This window comes from Dermacentor silvarum, chromosome 11, assembly GCF_013339745.2.
Source record: "Dermacentor silvarum isolate Dsil-2018 chromosome 11, BIME_Dsil_1.4, whole genome shotgun sequence".
NCBI lineage: Eukaryota > Metazoa > Arthropoda > Arachnida > Ixodida > Ixodidae > Dermacentor > Dermacentor silvarum.
Genome location: NC_051164.1, coordinates 40,614,221 through 40,639,356, shown reverse-complemented (window position 1 = coordinate 40,639,356; position 25,136 = coordinate 40,614,221). Strand labels below are relative to the sequence as shown.

The window sequence follows — 25,136 nt, the reverse complement described above, 5'->3', positions numbered from 1 at the left end:
TGCGGGTGTCAGCCAGCGCCACTCAGGGCCATAGCGGGCGGATGTGGAACGTAAGTTGTATTGTCGTTTGGCTTTGAAATTTCACAATCTATTCCGAATCAAAAGTTTGTTCAGCATGTAGTGCGTCAAGCGCGGTTGAAATGTACAGACGAGCTGGGAAGGGAGAGAGAGGCTCTTTAATGGAACGTGGAGAGGTTTGGCTAGCGTCATGGCTAGCTTACAACTCCAGATGAATAAGATGAAAAATGAAATTGTGTGCACAGTTCACAGCAGGAATGCACAAGCTTACACAAAACACAGCACTTAACAACTAACTACAAGTGTCTCATTGAGACCAGTGTCTCTAAGGAAACACGAAAGTGCTTTCGTTGCGCGAGATGCACAGGCAACGCTAGTACATGGGCCAATGACGCGTCTTGTTTCAAACGATGACAGTTGGTGAACGTTGAGTGCGGACATTAAGGCCTTTGTTTGTAGCGTATATAGCCTGCAAGCGCAGATTAGTTGGGCTATCTCTTCACGCATTTTGCACGCAGGGCACATTGGTGACCTTATCTGTTTGATTTTAAACAGGAAATACTTTGTGTTGTCACATTAGGACGCATTCAGAGTAGACAGTCTCTGTCGCGCCTGTTAAGGCCACATGGCATTCGAAACTCGCACGTAGAATCATAAGCGTGATTAGGTCCATAGTCCATATTGGTTTTCCGAAGGAGTATCACGCACCATGCAAGACACGACACCAGAGCTGGTACATCCCTCATAGAAAAGGGTATTGAAAGCTGGATAAGGGAGTCCTTTATGCGTTATTATACCGCGAAGTGTCTTCTTCCTTCAATCGCACGACGTAACGTTCACAGTCTTCAAACGTGTTTCAAGTCTGCACAGCGTCTGAACACATCAAGCGTAGCTGCTGTCGTGATTTCAGTAGCAGCACTTCGTCCGTGCACTCTTCGTCGTAGGTTGCCTACGTCTTCGAGTCCTGGCGCCTCCAGGCGTTCTTGGCAGACTTCTTGGTCTGGAACAACTCGTTGGCGTGCCTTCTTGTTCTGTCGTCTGCGTACGGCTTGGCACCAGCGTAGAGGCGGGAACGCATGGGCCACTTCTGCAGGGCAATAAAAAAAGTGAAAAAAAAAACGACATGAACAATCGTAGTCGGTAATAATAATAATAATAATAATAATAATAATAATAATAATAATAATAATAATAATAATAATAATAATAATAATAATAATAATAATAATAATCGCCTTTATTGCGAGTTCTTAGGTGCGTGCATTTCTTGCCAGGTCTGCCGAAGCCTTCCGAGGACTTGCATGGCAGAGACCTGACAGTCGCGGCAAATTCCGAAATCATTCCATATTTTCAAACACCCGGAATGGAATGGGGAACGAAATGATGGCACCAGTCCACCCGATGAAAGGGGATGGCAGCTTGAGATTCCGAAATAAAGTTGCAGTGGAAGGGGCAGGTAATTGAGAAGCGCTAGGTGTTGATTTTAAGCGAGACTACAAAGCCGGTGAATTTGTCAGTTAGACTAAACTAGACTAAACTTATACATAGACTATGTTAGACTGAACATAAAAAAATAACACGGTATTCTACACATTCTGCACTTCTGATGAGCCGGAATCTTTTCTTCGTCACGCTGGTGAAGTGGAGAAGTGCATTCAAATGCAGCAACTTTCAGTTAACCCCTTAGTTTTAGTAAACTGCTTAACATTTAGTTAAGGAGTTGAGTTGCCAAAAAGTATTAGATTTAGAAAGAAGATGCTTGACCTGTGACAAGGGGATGCAGACCAGAAACGACCACGTGGCAAACGGTTGCACCTTGAGCGAGTGCACAGCGATTTGGAAAGCACGCAGTGTTTTTTTAGATGCGAAGCATCTTATGCTCGGGCCTATGTCACTCCCTCCCGCCCTCCATCCATCCAACCGCCGTGCGTCCACACCCCTACTGCGCATGCGCATCCTCCTCCCCCTCCTCTCCTTGTCTCATCTCCTCTCCTCTCGGCATTCCTCCTCTCCTCTCCGGATTGCGCAATGAATGGCAACACCTACGGCTCCGCGCGCGATACTGCGAAGCAGCTTAGGTTAGAGGCGCGACGGTAGGCGCCCCAGAGGCACCGGCAACAGTCACCAACGCCGCGCGCGTTCGGTGCGGAACGCGGGCAAAACGCCGACGGCGTCGACAGCAGTTAAGCGCGTTGCTGGTGCTGCTGCATGTCCAAGTTTATACAGCTGATAAAACTACCTTGAGTCGACCCCATGGCTGCTTCGTCCTGCAGTGGACATAAAGTGGGCGCTTGGTCCTTGATGACCTACCGTCTTAATTTCACTCGCCTGCTTTTTCCTCAATTAATTGCGCTGCCTCACTATGGGGCACACGGTGCAGGTTAATACTGTACTGTGCTTTACTGGAATGACAAATATTCAGACAGAGTACACGGCAACAGCGCCCTGAAGAGATCAGAAGTCACATAGCTGGCATTCTCCTCGATCAAAAGAAAATAGCACGTAATATTATTTGTTACGCTGTTAAGAGTTCAAAACTATATTGCTACTTTTTTGTGTCGCTAGGCACAAGCGCAAGTAGCAAACAATTATATATGGACTAAGCGTTTCATATGCCGGAATTGCAGGAATGTGATGGATGAGCTCAACTACTCCAGGAGTGGGCATGGTTCAACTTTCAGCATTCCGAGAAGTTACATGGGTTAGAATTATGACCATCTCAACTCTCCGGAATTGAGCGGGAATGAAATGGAGAGCTCCACTCTGCTAAGCATCGTAATTCATCATCATCACCAACTTGACTTTATGTCCACTGCAGGACGAAGGCCTCTCCCTGCGATCTCCAATTACCCCTGTCTTGCGCTATAGCTGATCCCAACTTGCACCTGCAGACTTCCGAACTTCATCACTCCACCTAGTTTTCTGCCGTCCACCACTGTGCTTCCCTTCACTTGGCACCCATTCTGTAACTCGAATGCTCCACCGGTTATCCTCCCTACGCATTACATGTCCTGCTCAGCTCCATTTGTTTTATCGTAATGCCAACTAAATTATCGGCTATTCACACCGCTCTCTTCCTGTTTTCTGAACGTTACGCCTAACATTTTCGTTCCATCGCTCTTTGTGTGGTCCTTAACTTGTTCTCGAGCTTCTTTGTTAACCTCCAAGTTTCTGCCCCGTATGTTAGCACCTGGTAGAATGCAATGATTGTACATTTTTCTTTTCAACGACAGTGGTTACCTCCCAGTCAGGATTTGGCAATGCCTGCCGTATGCACTCCAACCCAATTTTATTCTTCTGTAAATTTCTTTCTCGTGATCAGGGTCCCCTGTGAGTAATTGACCTAGATAAACGTACTCATTTACAGACTCTAGAGGCTGGTTGGCGACCATGAATTCCAGTTCCCTTGCCAGGCCTTTATCTTCTGCGTAATAATATGCAGGTCTGCTATTACACTTTATCGTTTAAGGTCGTCAATATTTTCTTGCAATTCATCCCCAGGGCCGCTGAATGGACAATATCATCTGCAAAACGAAGGTTGCTGAGATATTCGCCGTTTTCTAAGCATGCAGTGAACAGCATTGGAGAGATTGTGTCTCCTTGCCAGACCCCTATCTTATTGATAGGTAACTTTCTGCTTTTCTTGTGGAGAAGCAAGGTATAGCTGTGGAATCTTTGCAGATATTCCCAAGATATTTACGTATGCCACCTGAATTCCTTGATTACGCAATGCCCCTATGACTGCTGGTATCTCTACTGAATCAAATGCCTTTTCATACTCTATAAAAGCAATATAGAGAGGTTGATTGTACTCCGCAGATTTCTCGATTACCTGATTGATCAGATGGATATGATCCATCGTGGGATATCCCTTCGTGAAGCTATAGCCTGTTCTCTTGGTTGATTGAAGTCAAGTGTTGCCCTGATTCCATTGGAAATTAGCTTGGTGAATATTTTATACAATACTGAAAGCAAGCTAATGGGTCTATAATTCTTCAATTATTTAATGTTATAATTTTACGGGTTAGTATATTGCTGGCGTTCTTCCAGCTCTCTGGTACACTTGAAGGCATTGCGTATAAAGGGCCGCGAGCTTTTCAAGCATATTATATCCTCCACGTTTGATTAAATCGACTATTATTCCATCTTCTCCTGCCGCTTTTTTCGGCAACATATATTGCAAGCCCCCTTCTAACTTCATCGCTATAGTTGCAAACTTACCGGCCAAGATTCGTAAATTGCAATATGTGCCGTAAAATAATGATATCGGAAGTTAATTAGGAAAATTTTCTTCATTAGTTGAATATATGTTTCGATTTCTCGTGCAAGTAATAACAACCCATTAGAATATTCCAGCTCAAGGAAGGGCATTATGCTATCTATCTGCCACAGGTGATCGTTAAAAATTCTGTAAATCTCAAAAATGATCAATGGGTATATATATATATATATATATATATATATGAGGAATGCAGGCAATATCTAAAATGAAATAATCGTTTTGGGATTAACAATTGGTATACATAAGTGATATGAAAAAAAAAAAAAACACACACAAGCATGTGAGGAATGCACGCAACATATAACAACGTCGTTGTTCAACAGTTTTTTTTCCCTGTCTCGCATATTCTTCGTAAGACATTACGATTCCCAATTGCATCGAATAAAAAAAAAAAAAAAAAAAAAAACGCAAGCCATGCTCTGAGCGTCGGTCTCCCTGCGCAACAATGGCTCCGTCGCAGTGCGCGCGGTCATTGCAGTGCAGTATCGCGTGCGCCTGCAGACAACGCTCGTCGGTTCTGGAAGTGGTCTTGGCTTTTCTTCTTCTGCGTCGTTTGTCGATCGGCCCGTGGCGCGCACCCCGTGTCACCGCTCGCGAGCGCGTCCTTGGAGTCGTCGTCTCCAGCAGATGCGGCAAAGCACCGCTGTACGCCCACATAGGTCACGTCAGCGGATGTTCATGGCCCTTTCGGCGGTCGATGGGCTTCTCGGGCCATGGTGCCGGGAAGCACCGAGTCGCACTTTGCAAACGTGCAAGTACTGATTGCACCCGTCGATACACCCATAAAATGATTAGCGTGACACTCAGTAGAAAGGCTTAGTAAAGGGGGAACACGCACTAAATTGTCAGGTCTTTGGCATGGTCGAGTATAACGTGGTAATGTATAGGTACATGTCGCGTTCTGGCACGGTAGAACTTGGTAAATTTAACCTCAAGGAATGATATAACGAACTTCTTGGAAAGAATTAGAGATATAGGATCTTATTTCGTGTTCGCCTAAAACAAATGTTTACCGCAAATACCGACCGCATCTAACCAACGGTTAATTTCTAACAGATACATCATTCTTGACATTAGTCTATGGCACTTGAAGATGGACATGATTAAACTGATTCTTGTCCTAGAAGATGCAATCAGAGAACTATAACAGTTCTGGAAACTGCATCTGCGGTAGTATCCATTCACTTATTTCAGCTTCCTGCAGTGCGACTGCGACATTCAGGCTTGGCCAGTCAAAAAAAAAAAAAAACAATAATAAAATAGTGTTTAAAACGGTATACAGCATGTCTCAAATTTAGCTTCCTTTTTGGGGCCGTTCGCAGTTCGCGTGGGGGCATGTTCACTCCGTTCGGGAGCGAGCATACAGGCTGAACGTACCTCACAGAAAAGTACGAGAACTCTCCGATTCTTACTCCCGCAAAAGGAGTTTACAACATTAAGATTGTTCTTGAAGCGTCAGAAATTAACCCATTTCCCAAACTACAGGCTACGAACTATGACATGCAGCCTCCGTGGTGCCTCGCTGTGTTTATTATGTCGTTTTATCGATGAGCAGTAGATTGTCGCATAGACCATGTTTAGAAGTCGGCGGGATGCAAAAATCCGTTACTTAGCGCAGAACTCCGGACTGACTTCGATGGGCTCAGATTCAATAATGCACACCAATAATGCACACCAATAATGCACACATGTAATGTACCTTAATGTCCACCTTTGCCTGCAGTCCCTCAACCAGCCTCTGGTATCTTTGTCGCGATAATGTCTGTGATGACAGACATTATTGCCTAATGTCTGTCATTATCGTCTAATGTGCGCGCCGCGCGGAGGTCAAGTCGAGAAACGAACGTGTCGAGAACATTTGCCGGCCATCAAAATACCATGTGGCCGGAGGGCGCGCTCTTGCCGTTGTAGCCGCTTGAAGCGGTATATCATGCGGCATGTTTTTCAATTGCGACTAGAATTCCAGTAAAGCTATGATCAGCCTATTTCCAAGAGTAAAAAAAAATATGTATTGTGTCGTCCAAGTTGCCCGTCACAGTTCTACTAGCCGAGATAAAGGCAATAACAGGAGCAGCAGCGCCTTATTGACTTGTGATGTGGCTTGCGGACACTAAGTATAATCTAATTATAGAAAACAATATGAAATGCTTTGTGTGGGAGTGGCAGCTCTGCTACTACATTCGCGCCCATCGCATGAGCAAAATTGCAGTTTCTTTGTGCCGAGTTTGAGCATAAATCAAAAGCTTTCTGGTGTTCCTGAGGACTTGAGGTGCGCGCCCTTACTAATTTTAGGGCACTGCTGTGACAGTTTGAACGTCAGTGACAGTTACAGGCTACATCATAGCGAAGTGACCAAATTGCGGCAGCGAGCCGAACCGTAACTGGCCAGTCGTTTGTGGTGTATACGTTAGGAGCGGGCTTATCTCGTGTCACTGAACCACATCATAACCGGACAACGACGTAAGACTAACCGTCCTATGGCGTTATGATGCGGAGCGCGATGATGTGGGCTCGATTCCCGGATGCGCAGGCCGCATTCTGATGGGGGTGACATGCAAAAAAGCTTTGTACTTTGACCTAAATGCACAGTAAAAAGAAAAAAAAAACCCAATGGAAACCAATACGTACTTGAAATACGGCGTTTTCTCATAACCCGTTAGTTGCTATGTGCAGTTAAACGCCATGACTTATTCGTTCATCATAACACAGTTTGTCTTTAACAAAATTTACAGCAAAAGTTCTGGTTAGAAACATTGTGTATTTATCACCTTTTCAAAGACATAGTGCGCGAATATATTTTAATCGAGTCATAGTTAGACTGCGTGTCGCATTGCTCGTTTTATATCTTGCTGTGAAGGTAATATTTAGCTTTGCCTCTCTCCTCATGCAGCTAGAGACAACTAATTAGGCAGCGAAGCGTTTCAGCGTACCATGATGGGAAAAGTGTGTCAACGTACACTGCGTTCTGCTACTAATATATTTCATCGTTATCTGTAGGTAATTTATCACTACACCTCGTTATGCGATTGATTATCCTCTTTCATCAATTTTTCTTCTTTTTTGTACGCGCTTTCCTGGCGCCTAATCTTTTGCAATGGGTCAGCAACACATCGATTAGGTACACGCACCGACTGGGATCGATCGGAACGCGCCGGCGCCCACAGCGCGGTGGCTCTTCTCCCTTATGCTGCCGAGATCGGAGTCTTGGGTTCGAATAATTCCTTACTGCAGCGCACCTACATTTCACATTTCGACGGTGATTTGATTCAAATGTTCCACTGCATTAAGATTTCGATACAGTCTAAGAACCTCAAGATGTAACAAAAAAATTCTGCCACTCCCTGCGCTATTTATCGATCGATCGCGTCCCACAGCGTAAAAAGTTATGGACGCCTTTCTTACTGTTTTAGTTTTTATTACTTATTACAGTTAGTACGAGTTAAGTCTTAGGCTTGGTTCGAGCGGTGAATTAAATTTTATGCGTAAGCTTCAAATGACCCATTGAGCGAAATGCAGCTCCACTAGCGTGAAACCTGGGGAGGTGCGAAGTATGCCGTGATGCACCGCTAATGGGCTGATACTGCCTTAAGCAATGGCTCATAAGCCCGCGAACGCGGCCTCCCCATTACGACGACCGAAGGGAAGTGAAATTCTACGCTGGAATGATGAGCGCCAACGCAGCCAGCTGTGGAAGACGACGACAAACGCGGGAGCGCTCAGCACGTGAGACGCTCGAGAGCGCGTGCCGCTTGCTTACCGTGACGGCGAGGACAGGAGACGCCGACAGCCCGAGCGCGTATAATGCTTCGCACTTAATAGTTAGCCACTTTAGCCCGAAGGCCGAGGCATTGAAAGTGGTTTAGGGTTGTGCTATATGGCTTCTCAGACGGTGTTCAGAATAAGCGGGGGGCACCATGTTCGCGCTGAGCAGCACGCGAAGAAACTGGCGCCGTGTAGCGTAAACAGCGCCCTGGCAGATACCGGGTGTCTCACGACGCTGGCGAGATGAGGAGCGCCGACAGCGGCGTTGCTGGAGTCGCAGCTCGTGGAGGAAGGAAAATAAGGAGGAAGGAGCATTACGTCACGCAGCCAGCCTTGGCAAGCAAACACTCCGTGAAGCCACAGTGGTGGCACAACACGTGAGCTATTGCGGCGAGATCACGGAGCAAAATCGAGATTTGCCGAGACGTGTGTTACCGGTAGTTTTTATTCGATGCGCGCTCGCGGTCGGCAGCTGCTCACATGGAGGAAGGAAAGATCTTTTTCCTTTTTTTTTCTAGTTCTTCCCCCTTGGTTGTATGTGTGTTTATTCGATGAGTTTCAACTGGTTTCGGGGGAACAAGAATTCTACCGGGAGTACTAAAACCTACCGCGCACTCTTACGTATCCCCCGTGCCCTGACGTTTTCACCACGTGTAGGGCCGCCACACTCGGCTTCAATCGCGTTGTAGTATGCTCCCTCCTATATTTGTTCCTTCCTCCATGTCGGAGCTCAACGGTGTATGAGATTATACAGAAGGAAAACCGCCATCATTTGTAGCTTGACGTGTGCTATCCGTTCCGATCGGGCCACTGTGTGCACCGCGGTGTGGTATTCACGCTGCGGTGCATACCAGGTATGCATACCATAGCAGGTATGCTAGCGTTTGTGTGCGCAACTCTAGTGGCGGCTGCGGGAGGCGGAACACTGCACTGGCTTCGCTGTGGAGTCGTTTGAGCGGAGCGTGAAAGCACGTCTACTTGGCGTCACCGTTTTTTTTTTTTTTTTTTTTTTTTGCAGCAACACGCACTACTCGTCCACAGGCGCGCCGCGCATGCGCCGTCAATAATCGTAATGAATATAGATGTGGCTTTATTGCCGTGAGAATGGCAGGGCGGTTATATTCATCCACAGCGCCCAATATCGCTGACGAGTCTGGTTTGCTGTGCAGACTTTGAGGCCCACGCAGGCAGCTGAATGACCGCCGTCATCTGCTTACATTATTTACCTTCCCACTCATTCCCATACGTGAATGCCCCTAGCCCCCCGACATAGGCCAGAGCGCCATGTCATCTATTCATTATTGAAAAGAAAGTAGAAAGACACAGACGGAAGTAATGCACGTCACGTTTTACTCAGCGCGATTCCGCCAGCTTAATCGAGAATTTCTGGTTATACGTGGTTGACAAGACGTGTTGATTCAATGGATGAGGACCGCTTCGGTGGTGCCCAACATACAAGAGTCACTACACATGTGCAATCGAAAATGACCGTGTAGCTCTCAGAAAGCTTAGATCTCACCTGTAAGAAGAAACCGAGGTGGTCAAAATTAATGCGGAGCCCTCCACTACGGCGTGCCGTAGGGAGAGTGGCCGTAGGGGGGAGGGGAGTCGGCGCTCCTTACAGAGGAAGCGCTGTAGACGAGGTCGCGTGCAGCCTCGTGAGCAGACTCGTAGAGGCTCGGGAGGTGGGGGGGGGGGGGGGGGGGGGCATTGTTTGAGTTAGTGAGGTAGCAGCAGTACAGCGGAGATGACACAAGCGCAGCCTTGTCGCATGTAGCTGTCACGCCGACGAAAGGCCACGTACGATACTTGTCGAGGGAGCAATGTAGACGAGAGGTGTACGCGCCGAGAAGTACGACACGCAGCTAATTACGTTCCAGACTTCACACCCCTTGTGTCACAAAAGGCACATTCATTCTGGGCCATAGACTTGGAATGGGCGCATACTCAGTGGTACGTACCCATTTGTGCAGGACCAGTGGCCCAAGTTGTCTGTTCAGGCACTTACCCCGGGGCCAATACCAGTGACCCAAGGTGTCTACTCAGCAATACAACAGCAAGCCTAAGTTGCTTATATATATCCACAAATATATCCGGCTAAGAAACGACGAGCAACCACAAACCCCGGGAAAGAGGCCGATAAAGCTTCGCCTTATATTGCGTCCCACGCTACACGATGTCACATCGCCGTTCGTGTGTAGCCTACTACAAATGATTTTTGTTAGTTGAAACAATTATCCAAACTCGCCTGTAGTGCGCAAGTGCACTACAGGCACTACAATTTCGCTGCAGCGAAATTCCTTCACATCTCAAGAGGCGGGCATTACATGCCCAATAAATGGCAGTTAGATGTTAACCAATTAACAAATTTTCACTAATTATGTTCTAGCTAACCAGTTTAAGTGCCGGCGCTGAAGCCGAGTAGTGAGGAAATCATATCTATTTAGCAAAACTGGTGTGCTTACGAGTTCTGAGCGTCGACGTTTCAGTGAACACACATCGATAGAGTTGAAGAATGCAGCAGGTGCACTTGATCCTCTCAAGGGTTAATTTGCGTGACAACAAAATTAGTTAAGAGCATTAACTTCTAGTCCCTTGCCGTGTTTTTAACCAGCTAAGCAACAAACGATGTAATATTGTACAAAAGAAATTTTTACAAAGACATTACACGCGTGTGTTTGACGCATGACAGGTGTGCGTACTTAAAGAATACCGTGAGTGACCTTCATCCTACTGTGAGTTATTCTGATCTCGGCGGTGGGGGTCGGAATGATGATTTATGATCACGACGACAATGTTGATGGTGATACTGCCGCTTAGCCCTTTATTGAGTTTGTTGCTCGTCACACTACTATAGGCGAGGTCTTTTGTCAAAAGCATCGTGCAATGGTCTGCAGCACACAAAGATGCAGAACAAATCGCGTAAACAATCATAATCGTATTCATCAATGCGTAGCGCGATATGTCTAAGCAAGGAAGCTCACCTTGACGGGATGGAGGTAGCTTCGGTTGCTGGCCGATTCAAGTTCTCTTCCCGTGGAGTCATCCGCGGAACTCTGTCAAGTGTAAAACGAAAATTGGTCACTCATTAAATCAGTCGCTGAATCAATGGCTCCATTTTCATGTTTTTCGTCTCTGTTTGTCACCTCCATGATGAGCACATGCTATAGGTCTTCTTAGCAAACACGAGAGTATAATTTCTCATGCTGAAATCACATTATTTCTGACTAACAAGTTGTTCCATACATCTATACTACTGCATGTGTGTATATGTAAAACAGAATGTTTTATACAAAGTCTCAAAACGACAGCGCGAACAAAACAACACTACAATTTAACGTACAGTAGAAACGAGACACTCCTATGAACAAGAATTTCTTGGAAAATGACCGTTTGGTGTAGGTACATCCGTTGAACTAAGCCACTGTCATCAAGAAACCTACTTTAAAACTTTGACACATCACTTTCGTATTACCTTTGCTATGTGTGTGTCATACACGTAGTACATTAAGGTTATAATACATAACCGTGTACATGTACAAGAGTATCAAAGTGCATGGCACCATGGGTGAAAAACGCAAAATTTTCGTGAGTCACTGAGTAGCTGGCACCGCATTCGTGCGGCAACATCTCCGTCTTGTCATGCTAACAAATGAAAGTTGCTCCAGACGTTATAACGCTCGGTTTCTTCTATAATTGCGCTTAGGGCTCCAAGGTGTCTTAGCTAACTCTTCCACAGCTTGTTTCCTGAATACGAGAGACAGCAGACGGAATCAAACAAAACGGAGTGTGTCACAAGCCTTGAAGCCTCGATGTAACAATGATATGCTTTTGTCATCTACTTTTTTCACCCTAGAAACCAGCGCCTTTCCCGCTGTATGCTTCTGCTCCTGCTACGGATATTCCTGCTGACAAAGCCATGTGCTGGCACGCGGCACGCTCGTGAACTGGCAGGCGTTGGTCGATTCTTTTCTTTAGAGTTACTGTACATGCTCCCTATGCTCCCCAAGGGGAGCATATACCGTAAATCTACTTTTGTTCCAACTTCGCAATCGACTGCTGACTGAAGAGGTTCTGTAGCCATAGAGTTGTTTGTTAAACTTAACCATAGGGGAACTTTGGCGCTGCGGTCAGTTTAACTACCATGGAAATGGTTGTTAGTACACGCATTTGTCTGGTATTCGTGGCTTCAGATGTTCTTGAAAACTTCATAATAACTACGCTGCATCTGCCGTTATTGGCTTAAATTTCGCCGCAATCTAGTGAGACTCTCCGCGCATGCGTGGTCACGGTGAATTGTGGCATTCGTAACGCAATACTCCGTTGGAAACAATGAGATTGCAAAGTCGGCCTTGCACTTTTCGAGGCGGAAGGCGACACAGCACCGTCTACAGAACACCAACACGCGCTCCAACGCAGGATCATACGGGCGCTGGGACACGCCGGGATAGCAGGGAACACAGAGGCGGACAGGGTGGCTCGAGGCTATACTACAAACCGAGCTCCCAGCGAACCCGACCTCGAAGAACCATCGCCAGTCCGCAAGGAATACTCGGTCATTCTAGCACATTACAGAGGGACCAGAAAGAGACACCCGCCCACAGATAAATATTTAACTAGGGCAGAGGCAGTCGACTGGAGAAAACTTCAAACAGGCACCTTTCCCAACCTGCACGTACTAAATGAAATGCACCCTACCCGATACGCAGACAAATGCCCCTGGTGCAACATGAAACTCACTCTCTATCACGCTACATGGGAATGCCAGAGAGCAAATGCAATTCCAATAATTTCAAACCCAAGTGCGGAGCAATGGGAGGCACTGCTGGCCAGCGAATACCGCGAGGACCAAAATGATCTAGTGCAGCTCGCTCGCAAGGCGGCTGAGGCCAACGGAGCCCTGGACTAAGGGAACCGACCCTGCTGAGCCCAGCTGGGAACAGAAACATCAAGACTGAAGATCCCGGCGGGCAGCCGCGCAACACCTCTGTAAATAGAGCCAAATAAAGTTTTACAACACCAGCAGGATGGAAATGATTGTTAGTACACGGATTTGTCTGATATTCGGGGGTTCAGATGTTCTTGAAGACTTCATAATTACTACGCTGTATCTGCCGTTATTGGCTTAAATTTCGCAGCAATCTCATCTTTCTAAACGCAGAAGGCAGTGAGACTCTCCGTGCATGCGTCGTCACGGCGAAGTGTGACATTTATAACGCAAAACTCCGTTGGAAACAATGAGTTTGCAAAGTCACAAAGCCGTTCGAAGATAGAAGGACGAATTTTAGGCAAACTTACACCCATCATTCCTATGATGGCCAAACCGCCATGATTACAGTCCCCGTATAGGCGCTAGCGGCAGCGTTCCCTGCAGTAATCTTTGCAGAAAACACGAGGGTCTTAGAAGTATGTAGGCCAGACTACTTTGCCAGGCACGCACGTACACATAACCTGTACTTTAATAGCAGATTGGTGCAAACTGCTGAAACACAAGAAAGTACAAACACAAGTGATGATGATAAATCTTGTTTACGCAAGGGCCTGGAAAGGCCAAGGAGTGCAAAGAAATTTGCTGATCCCAAGCGCTGTTGGAATCGGTTTAAGAGAAGCTTTCATTGGTATTTGTCAAGAGCGCTGCTCCTTCTGAGCGACAATGTACCAAAGTAGAGACCACGCGACCAAGCTGGACATATATTCACTGGGAACCGCCTCGCTCAACGTAAACGTGTGGCGCGAAATGCGAGAACACCCGTGTACTTTAGGTGCACGTTAAATAACCCCAGGTGGTACAATTTTCCGGAGTCCCCCACTACGGCGTGCCTCATAATCAGATCGCGGTTTTGGCACGTAAAACCCCATAATTTAATTATTAACGTGTGGTGCTCGATCATGCTCATGTCACGTGGGAAGACGAAGGGAAAGACGACGCTGCACCGACCACGACGGCATGACAACGACTGCATGACGAAGACTCAATGATGATAATGATATGAAGACGACGATGTGATGAAGACGGCATGAAGACCATACAGTACCGCCCAATCCTGCAAGACTGCATTTAATAGTGAGTAGGGACGATAATGGTGCGATGGTGACGCCGGAATGGTCAAAAGTAGGGATGGTAAAGTAGGGATGGTCAAAAGTAGGATGGATGTCCTGTGTGTAAGTTACTCGGCAAGACAGTAGTGGCTGCAGCAGCGGGAAAACTCGAAGGCAAAGAAAACTACTTTCGTTTTCTTTGTTTGTGCTCATTGAACTTGAGGCAACAAGTTTGTGCTCATCGAACTTGAGAACGTGCCCCATATTCGACACTTAAGTTATCCGCCCTCCGATATGCTACATACACTGAGATCAAAGCATACGGGCACATGCGTAGACGTACAATAAATTTAGTGTGCCACGTATGCCTTTCTCGTCGGAAACCAGTTTGTGAAAAATGGAAACATTAGCGAAGATGAAGTTTGACAAGAGGAGTATTTTTTGTGAGGCAAATAATCAGCAACGTAATCGGAACATGACAGCAGCGAAATCTCGCTGAGTGCAATCCACGCTTTCAGTAGAGGCTGCGGCTTTGCCGCCGTTCTTAAGCTGTAGAAGTTGAACGCACTGGAAATTAGTCGTGAATAGAAGCCCATGGGACCTTTGAAGTATTCCTTTCTGGCCTCAAGCAAAATCGAGGTAATAATGATCAGCGATGCTTCACTTGGCATTATCATATGCCTCAGAGGATGTACTACATTCCTTTCGGCTGAATCACAATTAACACATGCTTGACAGAGTGAATCGGAGGCGTATGTCAGTGCACTTACGTCATCGCTCTGTTGCTGTTCCTCGTCCGAGAGCAACGCCCCCAGGTGTGCGATGTAGTTGGACGCTAGGACCAAGATGTCCAGCTTGGAGAGCTTCGTGTCCGGAGGAACCGATGGCAGCGAACTCTGCAGTGCCTGGAAAGCACTGCGAAGGCTCCTCACTCGGCTCCGTTCCCGGGCAGCATTCCGGGACGTGGCTCTGGCTTGGCTTCTAGCCTTGGGAAGCGCAGAGGTGACGTCGTAGACGTCCAACGGCGTGGCTACCGTGGCCGCGTCGCACGCGTCAGGGTCTGCCTCGCTTTCGGGCAATGTCACCTGCAGGTGCTGCTCGCAGCAGTCATTCGTGAGGACAGGTGGCGCTTCAAGCAGAGGAGACAAACCTGCGTCATGGCGCGCTGGCCGTGAGTGCTTCGTGATCACAAAATTGAAAATTAAATTCTGAGACTTCTCATGAACAACTGTGATCTGATAACGAGGCACGCCCTGTAGTGGATGCCCTTAATTAATTTTTGACCACCCGGGACTGTTTAACGTGCAGCTACATCTAACAACACGAGCGTTTTTGGCATCTCCACCCCCCCCCCTTCCCACCATCGACATGCGGCTGCTGTGGCCGGGGTTGAGCCCGCGCGACCTCGCGCTCAGCAGGCGACGCCATAGCCGCTGGGATACCCCGGTGTGTTGCTTCGTAATCAGGGTATCAAATTCATAGTGATAACAGCGCACCTGTAGCGTCACCAGATTTCGATGGTTCATAATTATCACCACCAGCCTATACGTCCACTTCAGGACGAAGGCCTCTCCTTGCGATCTCCAACTGCCCCTTTCTTGCGCTAGATGATTCCAACTTGCGCCTGCAAATCTCCTAACTTCATCACCCCACCTAGTTTTCTGCCATACTCGACTGCGCTTCCCTTCTCTCGGTTAACACTGAGGGAAAAAATGTTTACGTTCCGCCCAAAGATATATGCAGTTACAGCAATATCTGGAAAATTATAGGGCGCTGCAGGACTTTCCTTGCGTTGTTGCAGAAAATAATTTTTCAGTTGCACAAACTCCATGTGACGAAAAGTAATCCAGAGCGCTCTACTACGACCTCTCGCATAGCCCCTTGGCGTCTGTGGCGCGTTAAACCCCATTATCCAATCAGAATACATGCTGCACATGCTCCTTTGAGATTTTTGCAACGTCCAACGTTCAACAACTTTTGTTGGCATGTGTGCGTCTACTCACCCAGACAGGTGTCGTCCGAAGAGGAAGTGCACAGGCCGAGGTCAGACACAAAGTCCAGCTCCAGGAGGCCGTCAAAATAACACGGTTCCTGCTCGATGCCGTCCCACAGCTTCCAAGAGCAGTCGGACGTGTCAAAGTCCAAACTGAGAAAGTCTTCCATCGCACCAATGTTCGTTCAGCGTGTGCCAGAGAAATAAAAAATAAAACCCCAGTGGGTTTCACCCTTGCAAGAGAGTTCCGTCGTTTATCTACAATTTAGTCTGTCCTGTTCATCAGATAGAGAGCAATAATAAACTTTTCAGAAGGCGTCCAAATCAATTTTAGTGCGCTCTGCTCCAACACTCCACTCAGTCACCATCAGACACCACTTTCGCGTTGTGCATTCGTAATAATTGAGAAGCATACGAAATGCTACCTCCGCAGGTATGACCTATCTTCCGTTAACAAGCTGCCTGAGTAACAGCACATCGCTGAACCTTGTGAAGAGTCGCTGCCTCGCCGCATGCGTAGCTCCAACCGTCGTAACTTCGATACAACCGTCGTAATTTCGATACAACCGTCGTTACCTCACGCAACACATCGTTTTAACGTTATGCCTCAAGACTTCCGAGGTACCGCCATCTTCTTCTTCCTAGTACTAGAGGTCACTCGTTCCTTTGCTGCCGTCGTGTCCCGACCGCGAACAATATACAGAACTTTTCTGAATTTCCTGAGCGTACCACAGGGTCGAACGAAACTGATGAAATGTTCGTTGTTCGGAGAGAATAATAAAACGCTGCGATGCTGCTCTCTTAGAACGCCCCTTCTCGAAACGAGAAATACTTTTGTGCGGAGAGAACGATGCGACGAAGACGTCTCCCTTTAAAGCTTTCCACGAGGAGGAGGGAGAACCCCGATCGCTTTTCACGGACCTTTCGCCAGTGGTCGGCCGTGAGAGCCAATCAATGAGTGCCGCCCCCGAAGAGGTGTTCAGTTACGCCCCGCCCCCATCGGCTTCTCGACTTGCAGGCGCGCTCAGATAACGAAGGGCGACGAGCGTGACGAAGAAGCGCGCGAAAGGCGATAACTCCGTACCCGACTTCCTTATCACCTGAGCGTACGTGCTACTTCGCTTTGGGAACGGCGCGACTAAAGGGGGGAAGTACGGTCGGTCGAAAACTGAACGATATCACGTATTCATCATCAGCAACCGCCTATTTTTATGTCCACTTCAAGATGAAGTCCTTTCGCAGCGATCTTCAATTACCCCCTGTGTTGCGTTAGCTGATTGCAGCTTGCGCCTGTAAATTTTCTCATTTCATCGCCCCGTCTAATTTTCTGCCATCCTCGACTGCGCTTCCCTTCCTTGGCACCCTTTCTGCAACACTAATGGTCCACCGGTTATCTGCCCTACGCATTATATGGTATGCCCAGCTCCATTTCTTTTTTTTCTTTTCTTTCGCATATTTACTCAGTGTATAACGGGATTTCTGAGCAGTCCTGGCTGCTGATTTCGAGCATGTGTCACGATTGAGGTTCAGTTACACAGTGCATCACATGGTTAGACCGTTTGCCTTGCTTGTGCGTCATCGTTGAGTCAAACGCTGACAGCACATCCAGAGGAGTTGAACTATCGCGTTTCTTTCGTGGAAGTCTTTACAGCTGGTGAGTTTCGTTGTTTTCTATCATGTCCAGGACATATTTGGACCGGCCGAGCTAGTCTTGAGCTTTATTTTTTATCCACAAATAGCCTAAGGAATAAAAAAAAATCTGAAGAGGAAAGAGGTAAAGGCCATGGCGGAATGATAAGACCTAGTTGCAACCGCAATGACACATCTGTGCAGTAGTCCACGCTTTAAAAAGTCCGAGGACAACTCAGCACTTGTTATTAGTTGTGAATGCGAAAGCCATAATGTCCAATTAAGCACCGCCGAGCGTTCTTTCTCCGCCTCGCGGGCAAGCTAAGCGCGTTTTGATTTGGCCTTACCGAGCCGCAGTTAGAACGCAGGCGAGAGCTTGCTCGGACAAGAAACGCGCGGATAACACAGGCTTGCGAGGCGAGGGTGACGTGGCGTCGCTGCGATGCCCTCTTCCCTCACGCTGCACCTGGCGCGCTAATGCCCAGCAGACGTTCTCTTTCGCCCCCTCTGCTCCGTCCTGGAGGCGCTCGTGACTGGCGTCGCAGCCAATGGGAATTTAGGTGCCGTTTCGTGGCCACCAGACGCCGGACGCCGGCTATTTCGCTCAATGAGTCATTTGACGTTTACGCATGAAAATGCGCTACAGAGCAACAGAAATGAGTTATGGACTAGTAAATCATATCGTTAAAACCCACTTTCCATGGAAACCAAGCTTATCTTGATTGCAGCAGGCGTGAAACGCCACGGCCGCCAAAGTGCTTACTCGCGTTTTCGCCTTTTTTGATTTAAGTAAAGCGTTCAGAGCTTGCTGAGTCTAGTTCCTCCAAGTGTAACGCAAATATTTCTTAATCAAAAGCGAATTATTATACCCCTGCAGACGTTGTCAGCGTTAGCGGAGGCTAACCAAGCTCCGGCTAACTAAGAGTGGCCTTGATATTCTAAAAGCTTAATTCGCCAGCCCAACTCTAAAGTATTATTTCCATTGGGTTTCCCTTAAAGAGCCACATTTAGGTGCGATCGGAAAGACCTTTTTTGTGAAGCCACCTCGAAGCGATCACATCGAAAGCACAATTATTTATTTGTGAATATTTTACTACGCAGTTGACAATATATATTGAGGAGCAGGAAATAAATTTAGTGAGAATTGAAAGAAAAAAAAAAGAACGAGTCGCCTGGTCTTCCTACTTGCGCCTGGGAGCGGCCCTAAGTCCAGCGCTCCTGCGGCTGGACTGAGGGCCCCTCGACCTGGAGGGAGTGGGGGGACATTACCATGCAGTGTGGCAGAGGGAGGCGTAGTCGCCACAGTGACGGAATTTATAGGAGTAAAGGGCGGGGTGCATGGCGTGCAGGAGGCTGAGGTATGAATACATGTTTGTCCGAAGCTGGCACCATGCCACAACTTCTCTCGAGAGTGACTTGTTTGGGATGGATACACGAGTCTATTGAGTCTGTAGTGTTAGAGCAGACTTGTATTGCAGGAATGAGGTTTCCGCCGGTGGGAGTTGAGTCGCCTTCTTCATGCGGCGCCCGCGTCGCATAGGCTCGGGCTACAGCGTGTGCACGCTGATTTCCGCGAAGTAACCCGTGTCCTGGCGTCCATACGAAGCCTACGTTAGCGTTTTGTAAGATTATGTAGGCAGTGTTGGACATACGCAGTTTGGCGTAGTTCCTGCCGGCTGCTTGGGAATCGGTGACGATTGTGGCATGTTCAATAGTCGGACTGCAGACAATCGCCAGAACGATGGCCGTTTCTTATGCGTCGAGGATGCTGGTGGTGCGAACCGTAGTCGACACTACTTCCTGCCGTTCCGAGTCGACTACGCAGGCTGTTGAGGCAGCCCAACGCGAGTAGGGTACAGCATCTGCATAGTGTGTTCTCGAGAGAGCGCCGTAGCGTTTCTGTAGAGTTTGGGCCCTTGCTTTGCGGCAAGTAGAGTGATGTTTCGGATGCATTTTCCGGGGAATGAGGGCCTCCCGGATGTGCTCTCAGATGCGAGAGGTCAGGGTATGCTTCTGCTCGTGCCCCCGACCTTTTATTGGGTGTCCCTGACGTTGGAGAATTCGCCCTCCTGGGGTGGTAAGGACTGGTCTGGTGCACTTCAGTCATTTCTCGTGTGGTGTTGCGGATGCCGAGGGCCCTGAGTCTAAAGGTGGCCATGTCTGGCGGTATTCCAACTGGCTGCTTGTGCGTCTTACGGATAACGATGTCAAGCTTGTCTAGTTCTAATGAGGTGAGAGGCAAGTATTGGGCCGCATAGGCCATTCGGCTGACTATGAGAGTGAATTAGTGCGATTACATCGGCTTCTTTAAAGCCGTGGTGACGAGATGTGACACCACCGTAACTCGCATCACGCCATACGCAGACTGCCCCAGAAGCCTGTGTGCAGTGTGATGCGAGTGGGTCTCGCCTCCATCTGTCAGTAAGTGGAGGCCGGGATGCGCAGGTAGGTCCTTCCAGGAAGACTGTGGTGGGTGGTGTTGTCTTCTTTCGTTCACCTTTTTTGTCTGCGAACAAGGAGCTCAATTTTTGCTGGGGAGCATTGGAGACCAGTCTCGTTGACGTATTGTTGGGCGACCTCTGCAGCCTGTTGGAGGGTGTCCTATTGTTCGGCCACACAGCCCTTTGTAGTCCAAATGATGATATCGTCGGCGCAGAGTGCTCCGGATGCTAGGGATGGTGTTATGTTTGCCGGTAAGCCCTATCATTGCCATGTTAAACAATGTGGGTGGATAGGGATTAAATGCCAGCAGCTTGCGTCTGTCAGTTGTGCTAGTTGCTGGCCTCTCACAATGTTTTACAATGTGCGCGAAACCAACAGTCAACAGTGAACTGATTCGGCAAAACCAAAATACTTTTCTCAAGATGTTTTCTACATTTGGCACTATCCTGTCTGAAGCAACGAAGCACCATCCGGCCATCTTTTGTGCGAACTTTATTTTCGCAACGATTTGTCTGCCAAGAGTTCTGCGTTATGCCAGTTTTCCGCAGCGGCGAAGTTTGGGCTGGGGTCTTGAGGATCATATGCGAAAGTGTCGGCGCGAAGGTATACGTATGATAACACCACTTACCAGGCAGTGTTTAAGTTCTTGCCACCGATTCACACCCAATTTTATGGGGTGTGCTCAACTAATTATAAAGGCATGCCTCCAGTTTTGTTGCTCTAAGGAATTTCTGTGAACTGCTTGGGCATGGGATCTATATAGAACAGTGGTGACCATGCGGAAAGAGCTGAATTGGGAGCTAGGCGGTTGTACATGTTGTCTGAAATGCGGTACGGAATTGTCTTTGAATATCTCTGATGGCGGTCTATCTTTCTATATGTACTAAATGCGTGACTGTTAAAATCTTCAATCAGACTTCGTCGATGTGTTCGCCGAGGTTCCGCAGGAGACTGTGCTCTGCCCAACATAGACTTTTATCAACGTCAGCGACATTTATTATTGCATGAAGCCAAGTCGAAGAGTAAGAATATGGCGCTTCGCGTGTAAATGTATAATTTGGACCCGAGTTAATACAAGCAAGAACAAGCAAAGCTCAATATTGTGAGAAGGTCAACTGTTGCACTAAATAGTGGGATGCAAATTATTACTGATAACACCGAGGTGCACTACAACAGCTCACAGAAAGAGACCGCTTCATTTTGCGCATTGATGGCTGCCTACTCACTTAAAGCACGTGAACACATGGAAATATTTGGGGATGCATTCACGCACTCTTTGAAGTGCAATGTTCATATTAGTAGCATTTGCATGCGCGCACTTTATCAACGAGATTTCTTGAGAGAGCTTGCTGGTGCTCACTCTTTTAGATCGTAGTGGTGGTGTGAACACCTTTATTTAAAATTCGTACACTGGCCTTCAGACCTAGGTTGTCTCGCATCTCCTACGGTAAGAGTATGATATCGGAGAAGGTGCAAATTGAAATGGGGACCGTGAACCCAGGCCCGGCGGCCATCCGGTTCAGTAGTTGATAGGAGTCTTCGAAGAATCCACACTTTTTGCGGGAAACAGCGTACAGAACACCAGTTAAGTGCATGCTAACCAGAGCTCTGATTTGATTTGGTCCTTTAGTGTGGGACAAGGGCGGCTGAATGAAACAAAATAAAGCAAATCAATGAATACGTTAAATACAAGGGTTGCTCAATAAGGACCGAGACTGACGCTCTCACATCTTTATTTTATTTTTGAAATTGATTCATGAGCACTTTTATGCCTTTCTATAAAGTCCCCAGTAATTGAATTGTGTCACTCTTCGATGAAACTCTCACCAACTTGGGTCACGTTCTCAGCGTTCGCACGAACCACCATCGCGCCACGCTTCCCGTCATGGAGGCTACGCGCGGGCTTCTCGGCCGCGGCACTGGATGGCGCAGTGTGTCCCGAAAGAAGAGCGAGAGAGGAGCCCGGTTGCCGCGTAAAGCGTGTTTCACACACTGCGACTGCGGCTGAAAAAAAAAAGAAAATTGTGCAGCCGCACGCGTCGCTATGCGATTTTCAGAGGGCTCATTGAACACGATTGCGATTTCGGGGACGCGGGTGGTGCGATGCCCAGAGTTGCTTGCTGCAAGGCTTTGTGGCACACGCCGCATAATTTTTGAAATGTAATGAAGAACGACTGTGGGGGGCGTTATGCTGTCATTGACCTATCTTTAGTAGGAGTAAATAATACGGCTGTATTTCAATTTAAAAACGCTTCGAAATTTAGTTTTGTTTTGAAAAATGCAACAGTGGTTCCTGAAGTTCAGTGCGGGGTCACATGACTAACGTTCACATCTGTTCACAGCTGGTCGTTCCGCGCTGTGTGATGTGTCATGTGCCTTCTATGTCCAGGTAGTTCTGTCTGCGTTACGACAAATTAGAAGATGATCTATCAACGAGCCCATATAGCTATCCTCATCGCATATACAGATTTCGTAATTCGACTGCAGCGAAATCGTCCGGTCAGCGCAGTGAGACATTAGCGCTTGCCATGCTTAGCGCCAGCTTTTGAAGAAATTATGCGCGTATATTGCTCGTAATTGCTCTGAAGGGGTGCCTGCTCGTAGCGATATTCTTGCACCAAACGCAGAAGCAAGCAACAACCCGAAAGCTCACGTCCTGCCCCTGATGGAAGCCGCAAATGAGCCTGCTGTGTGATTACTGTACGTAGAAGGAAATTTGTGTTGTGAACTTCAATGTCAGCGATTGCCTGGTTCGTCCATTGCGGTGCGTGTGCTGTAATCATGTACATAAATCCTTTCTGAATATTTCTAGAGATGTAAAAGCCGACACCATATTTTTTTTCAGGAGCTTCAGTCACTTGTGTACGTACCTCGTACCATCATGTACGTACATCGTACCATCATGGCATTCTAATAGACATGGGCGTCGTCTAATTTCTCTTCTTGTGTCTAGCGCTCTTAGAATACTGTGAATCTATACCAGGATGCTTAAATCAATATGTTTCAGTATGCACCGGGGCGGAGTTGCTGGCAAATATGAAATACGTTGTCAGGAGCACATTTGTTTATTAACAAGACCGAGTGCTAGAATTTTAACGCGAAAGCGTTAAGGGCCCCGTGTCGCAGAAAATCCGGCGTCGGCAACCGGCGTGCGATGTCGGCGGGTGGCGGAGAAAATCATCCCCTACCACCCCGACCACGCAGGCCCTCCACGTGTTGCAAGGTTCTGGTGAACAAAAATTGAAATTTTCAGTGAAATACGTCAGAACAATAGTAAAGTACGACTTTACCATTCTGCGTCGGATTCGCCGTCGGATTGTTTACCATTCGGCGTTGGATTGTAATTTGAATGTACGACAAAACCCAGTTCTGCTACGAGGAAACTGAAACACAAACCCCTTTTCCAGAATGTCTACCAGACATACAGCCTCGCGTTCGGGTAGTTTACTTGCGAAAATGATATCCATATGGCGCTCGGAAATTGGAACTTCGCCTGCTAATTCGTTTTGGACACGCGCGCGCGTCGGGGGAATAGCAAACAATTATTAAAATAATTAAAAAAACGTGCTAGGACCTTCACATTTTAATATAAAACCACCTATATTGCCCCTGGAGAAACATCTTCCCAGCAATGCATTTCTGTTTAAAAGTGAAGCCGACATTAAGGGGATCGGCGTAAGCTTGGTCTTTGTAAGCTGGCTTTCCCACGCTCAGTGTTGTAGTGAATGAAGCTTACTTGCCGTATGCGAACGTGGCGATGCGAACTGGTCCCGATAATGCTATCGCGTTCTACTCCTAAAGGCGAAGCTTAAGTGTCCTACAATTTTTGTATTCGCAGTGGCAAGGTTAAAGTAGGAAGCTGTCGAAACGATCGGCCGATCTCTTTGACGAGCGTGTGCTTCTACCTGCTTACGCACATTATCTTAAAGTGGGGCTGAAAAATCCAGGTTACCATAAACCTGTGCAGCTGGAGCTGATGCTATATAGTTGTTTCACTGAAAATTATTGCCATGCATCCCAGTCTGTTAAACTCGTCACGTACTTAACGTGCATTGGATGAATGTTAGGGCATGCCTAGGAGGGGTCCTTTCAAACTAGATTAATCAACCAAAATAAGAAAAGTGCAAGGAAAGCCTCAAGCTACAATCTACTTTTGGGTTCCCGAACGGATTGATTTAGCAAAACTGTATTCCTGCTTGAAGTGCCTAATGCTCAAAACATTGTAATCTGATACCTTTTCTTGCCGTTGAAAAGCTGCTTGAATGTCAATAGCATACTGCATGTTGCTCTGAGGGAAGCTGCTAAGCGTTCACAATGATCGCTAAGCTTTTACATTTGCTTTCTTCGCGAACAACAATGGAATAGAACTGTTTATCTTTGCATGTTTCAGAATTCAAACAATGTGAAATGTTTGATATGTACAGATATGGGTACAATAAACGTGTGCCTAAATATAAGTGCAGACTGAATCATACTTGTCTAGAGTTGTCGAATGGCCGGCTGCGGACTGTGCGAGCTTTTGTAGCTGCTACCAAGCTGTAACTGCTAGGTTCCACGTATGCTTCTGCCCGTACACCAGGCATTAAGCGGCACGACCATGCGTGGTCTCATTGCGGTGTCAGCCTATGCGTGTTTCTTTTCTTCCTTTCCCTGTTTTTCTGCACATTGCGGCTAACTCGGCGGAAGTTTGATTCCGTCAGGACGTGCATGCAGCATTCGTGTGCATCTTATTATGTGCATGTGTTTGTATCATGCTTCAATTGTTGTATTTGCGCTGATATAAGGGCTTCTTTTTAACATATGCACCACAGCCATTTCTTCAACGTCGTGTTGAGATGTACAAAATGTGGTCGCCCAGTAATTGGCCAGAATAGCCAGCCGTATTGGCAAAATATATGATGCAGATCCAAAGCACTTGTTGGAATCAACACCACAATTTTGATGACGCATATCTAGAAAGTGGTGTCATCC

The 25,136-nt window shown here is 47.3% G+C and overlaps 1 protein-coding gene across 1 annotated transcript; it reads right to left on the bottom strand.

Moving 5' to 3' along the window:
* Positions 1 to 16,941, bottom strand: LOC119432934 (uncharacterized). The gene is made up of 4 exons (XM_037700081.2): positions 16,105 to 16,941; positions 14,872 to 15,251; positions 11,047 to 11,118; positions 1 to 1,105 (listed from the first exon to the last, which is right to left on the bottom strand). The coding sequence occupies exons 1-4, from the start codon at positions 16,262 to 16,264 to the stop codon at positions 968 to 970; spliced, it is 750 nt and encodes a 249-aa protein (XP_037556009.1). The 5' UTR covers positions 16,265 to 16,941; the 3' UTR covers positions 1 to 967.
* Positions 16,942 to 25,136: the final 8,195 nt, after the last annotated feature.

Excerpts from the sequence above, each read along its gene's own strand:
- LOC119432934 (XM_037700081.2), bottom strand. The coding sequence starts at position 16,264 with ATGGAAGACTTTCTCAGTTTGGACTTTGACACGTCCGACTGCTCTTGG. Across the intron at positions 11,119-14,871 it reads AACAGCAACAGAGCGATGAC|AGTTCCGCGGATGACTCCAC; the intron begins GTAAGTGCACTG and ends TACACTTGACAG. Across the intron at positions 1,106-11,046 it reads GCTACCTCCATCCCGTCAAG|AAGTGGCCCATGCGTTCCCG; the intron begins GTGAGCTTCCTT and ends ATTGCCCTGCAG.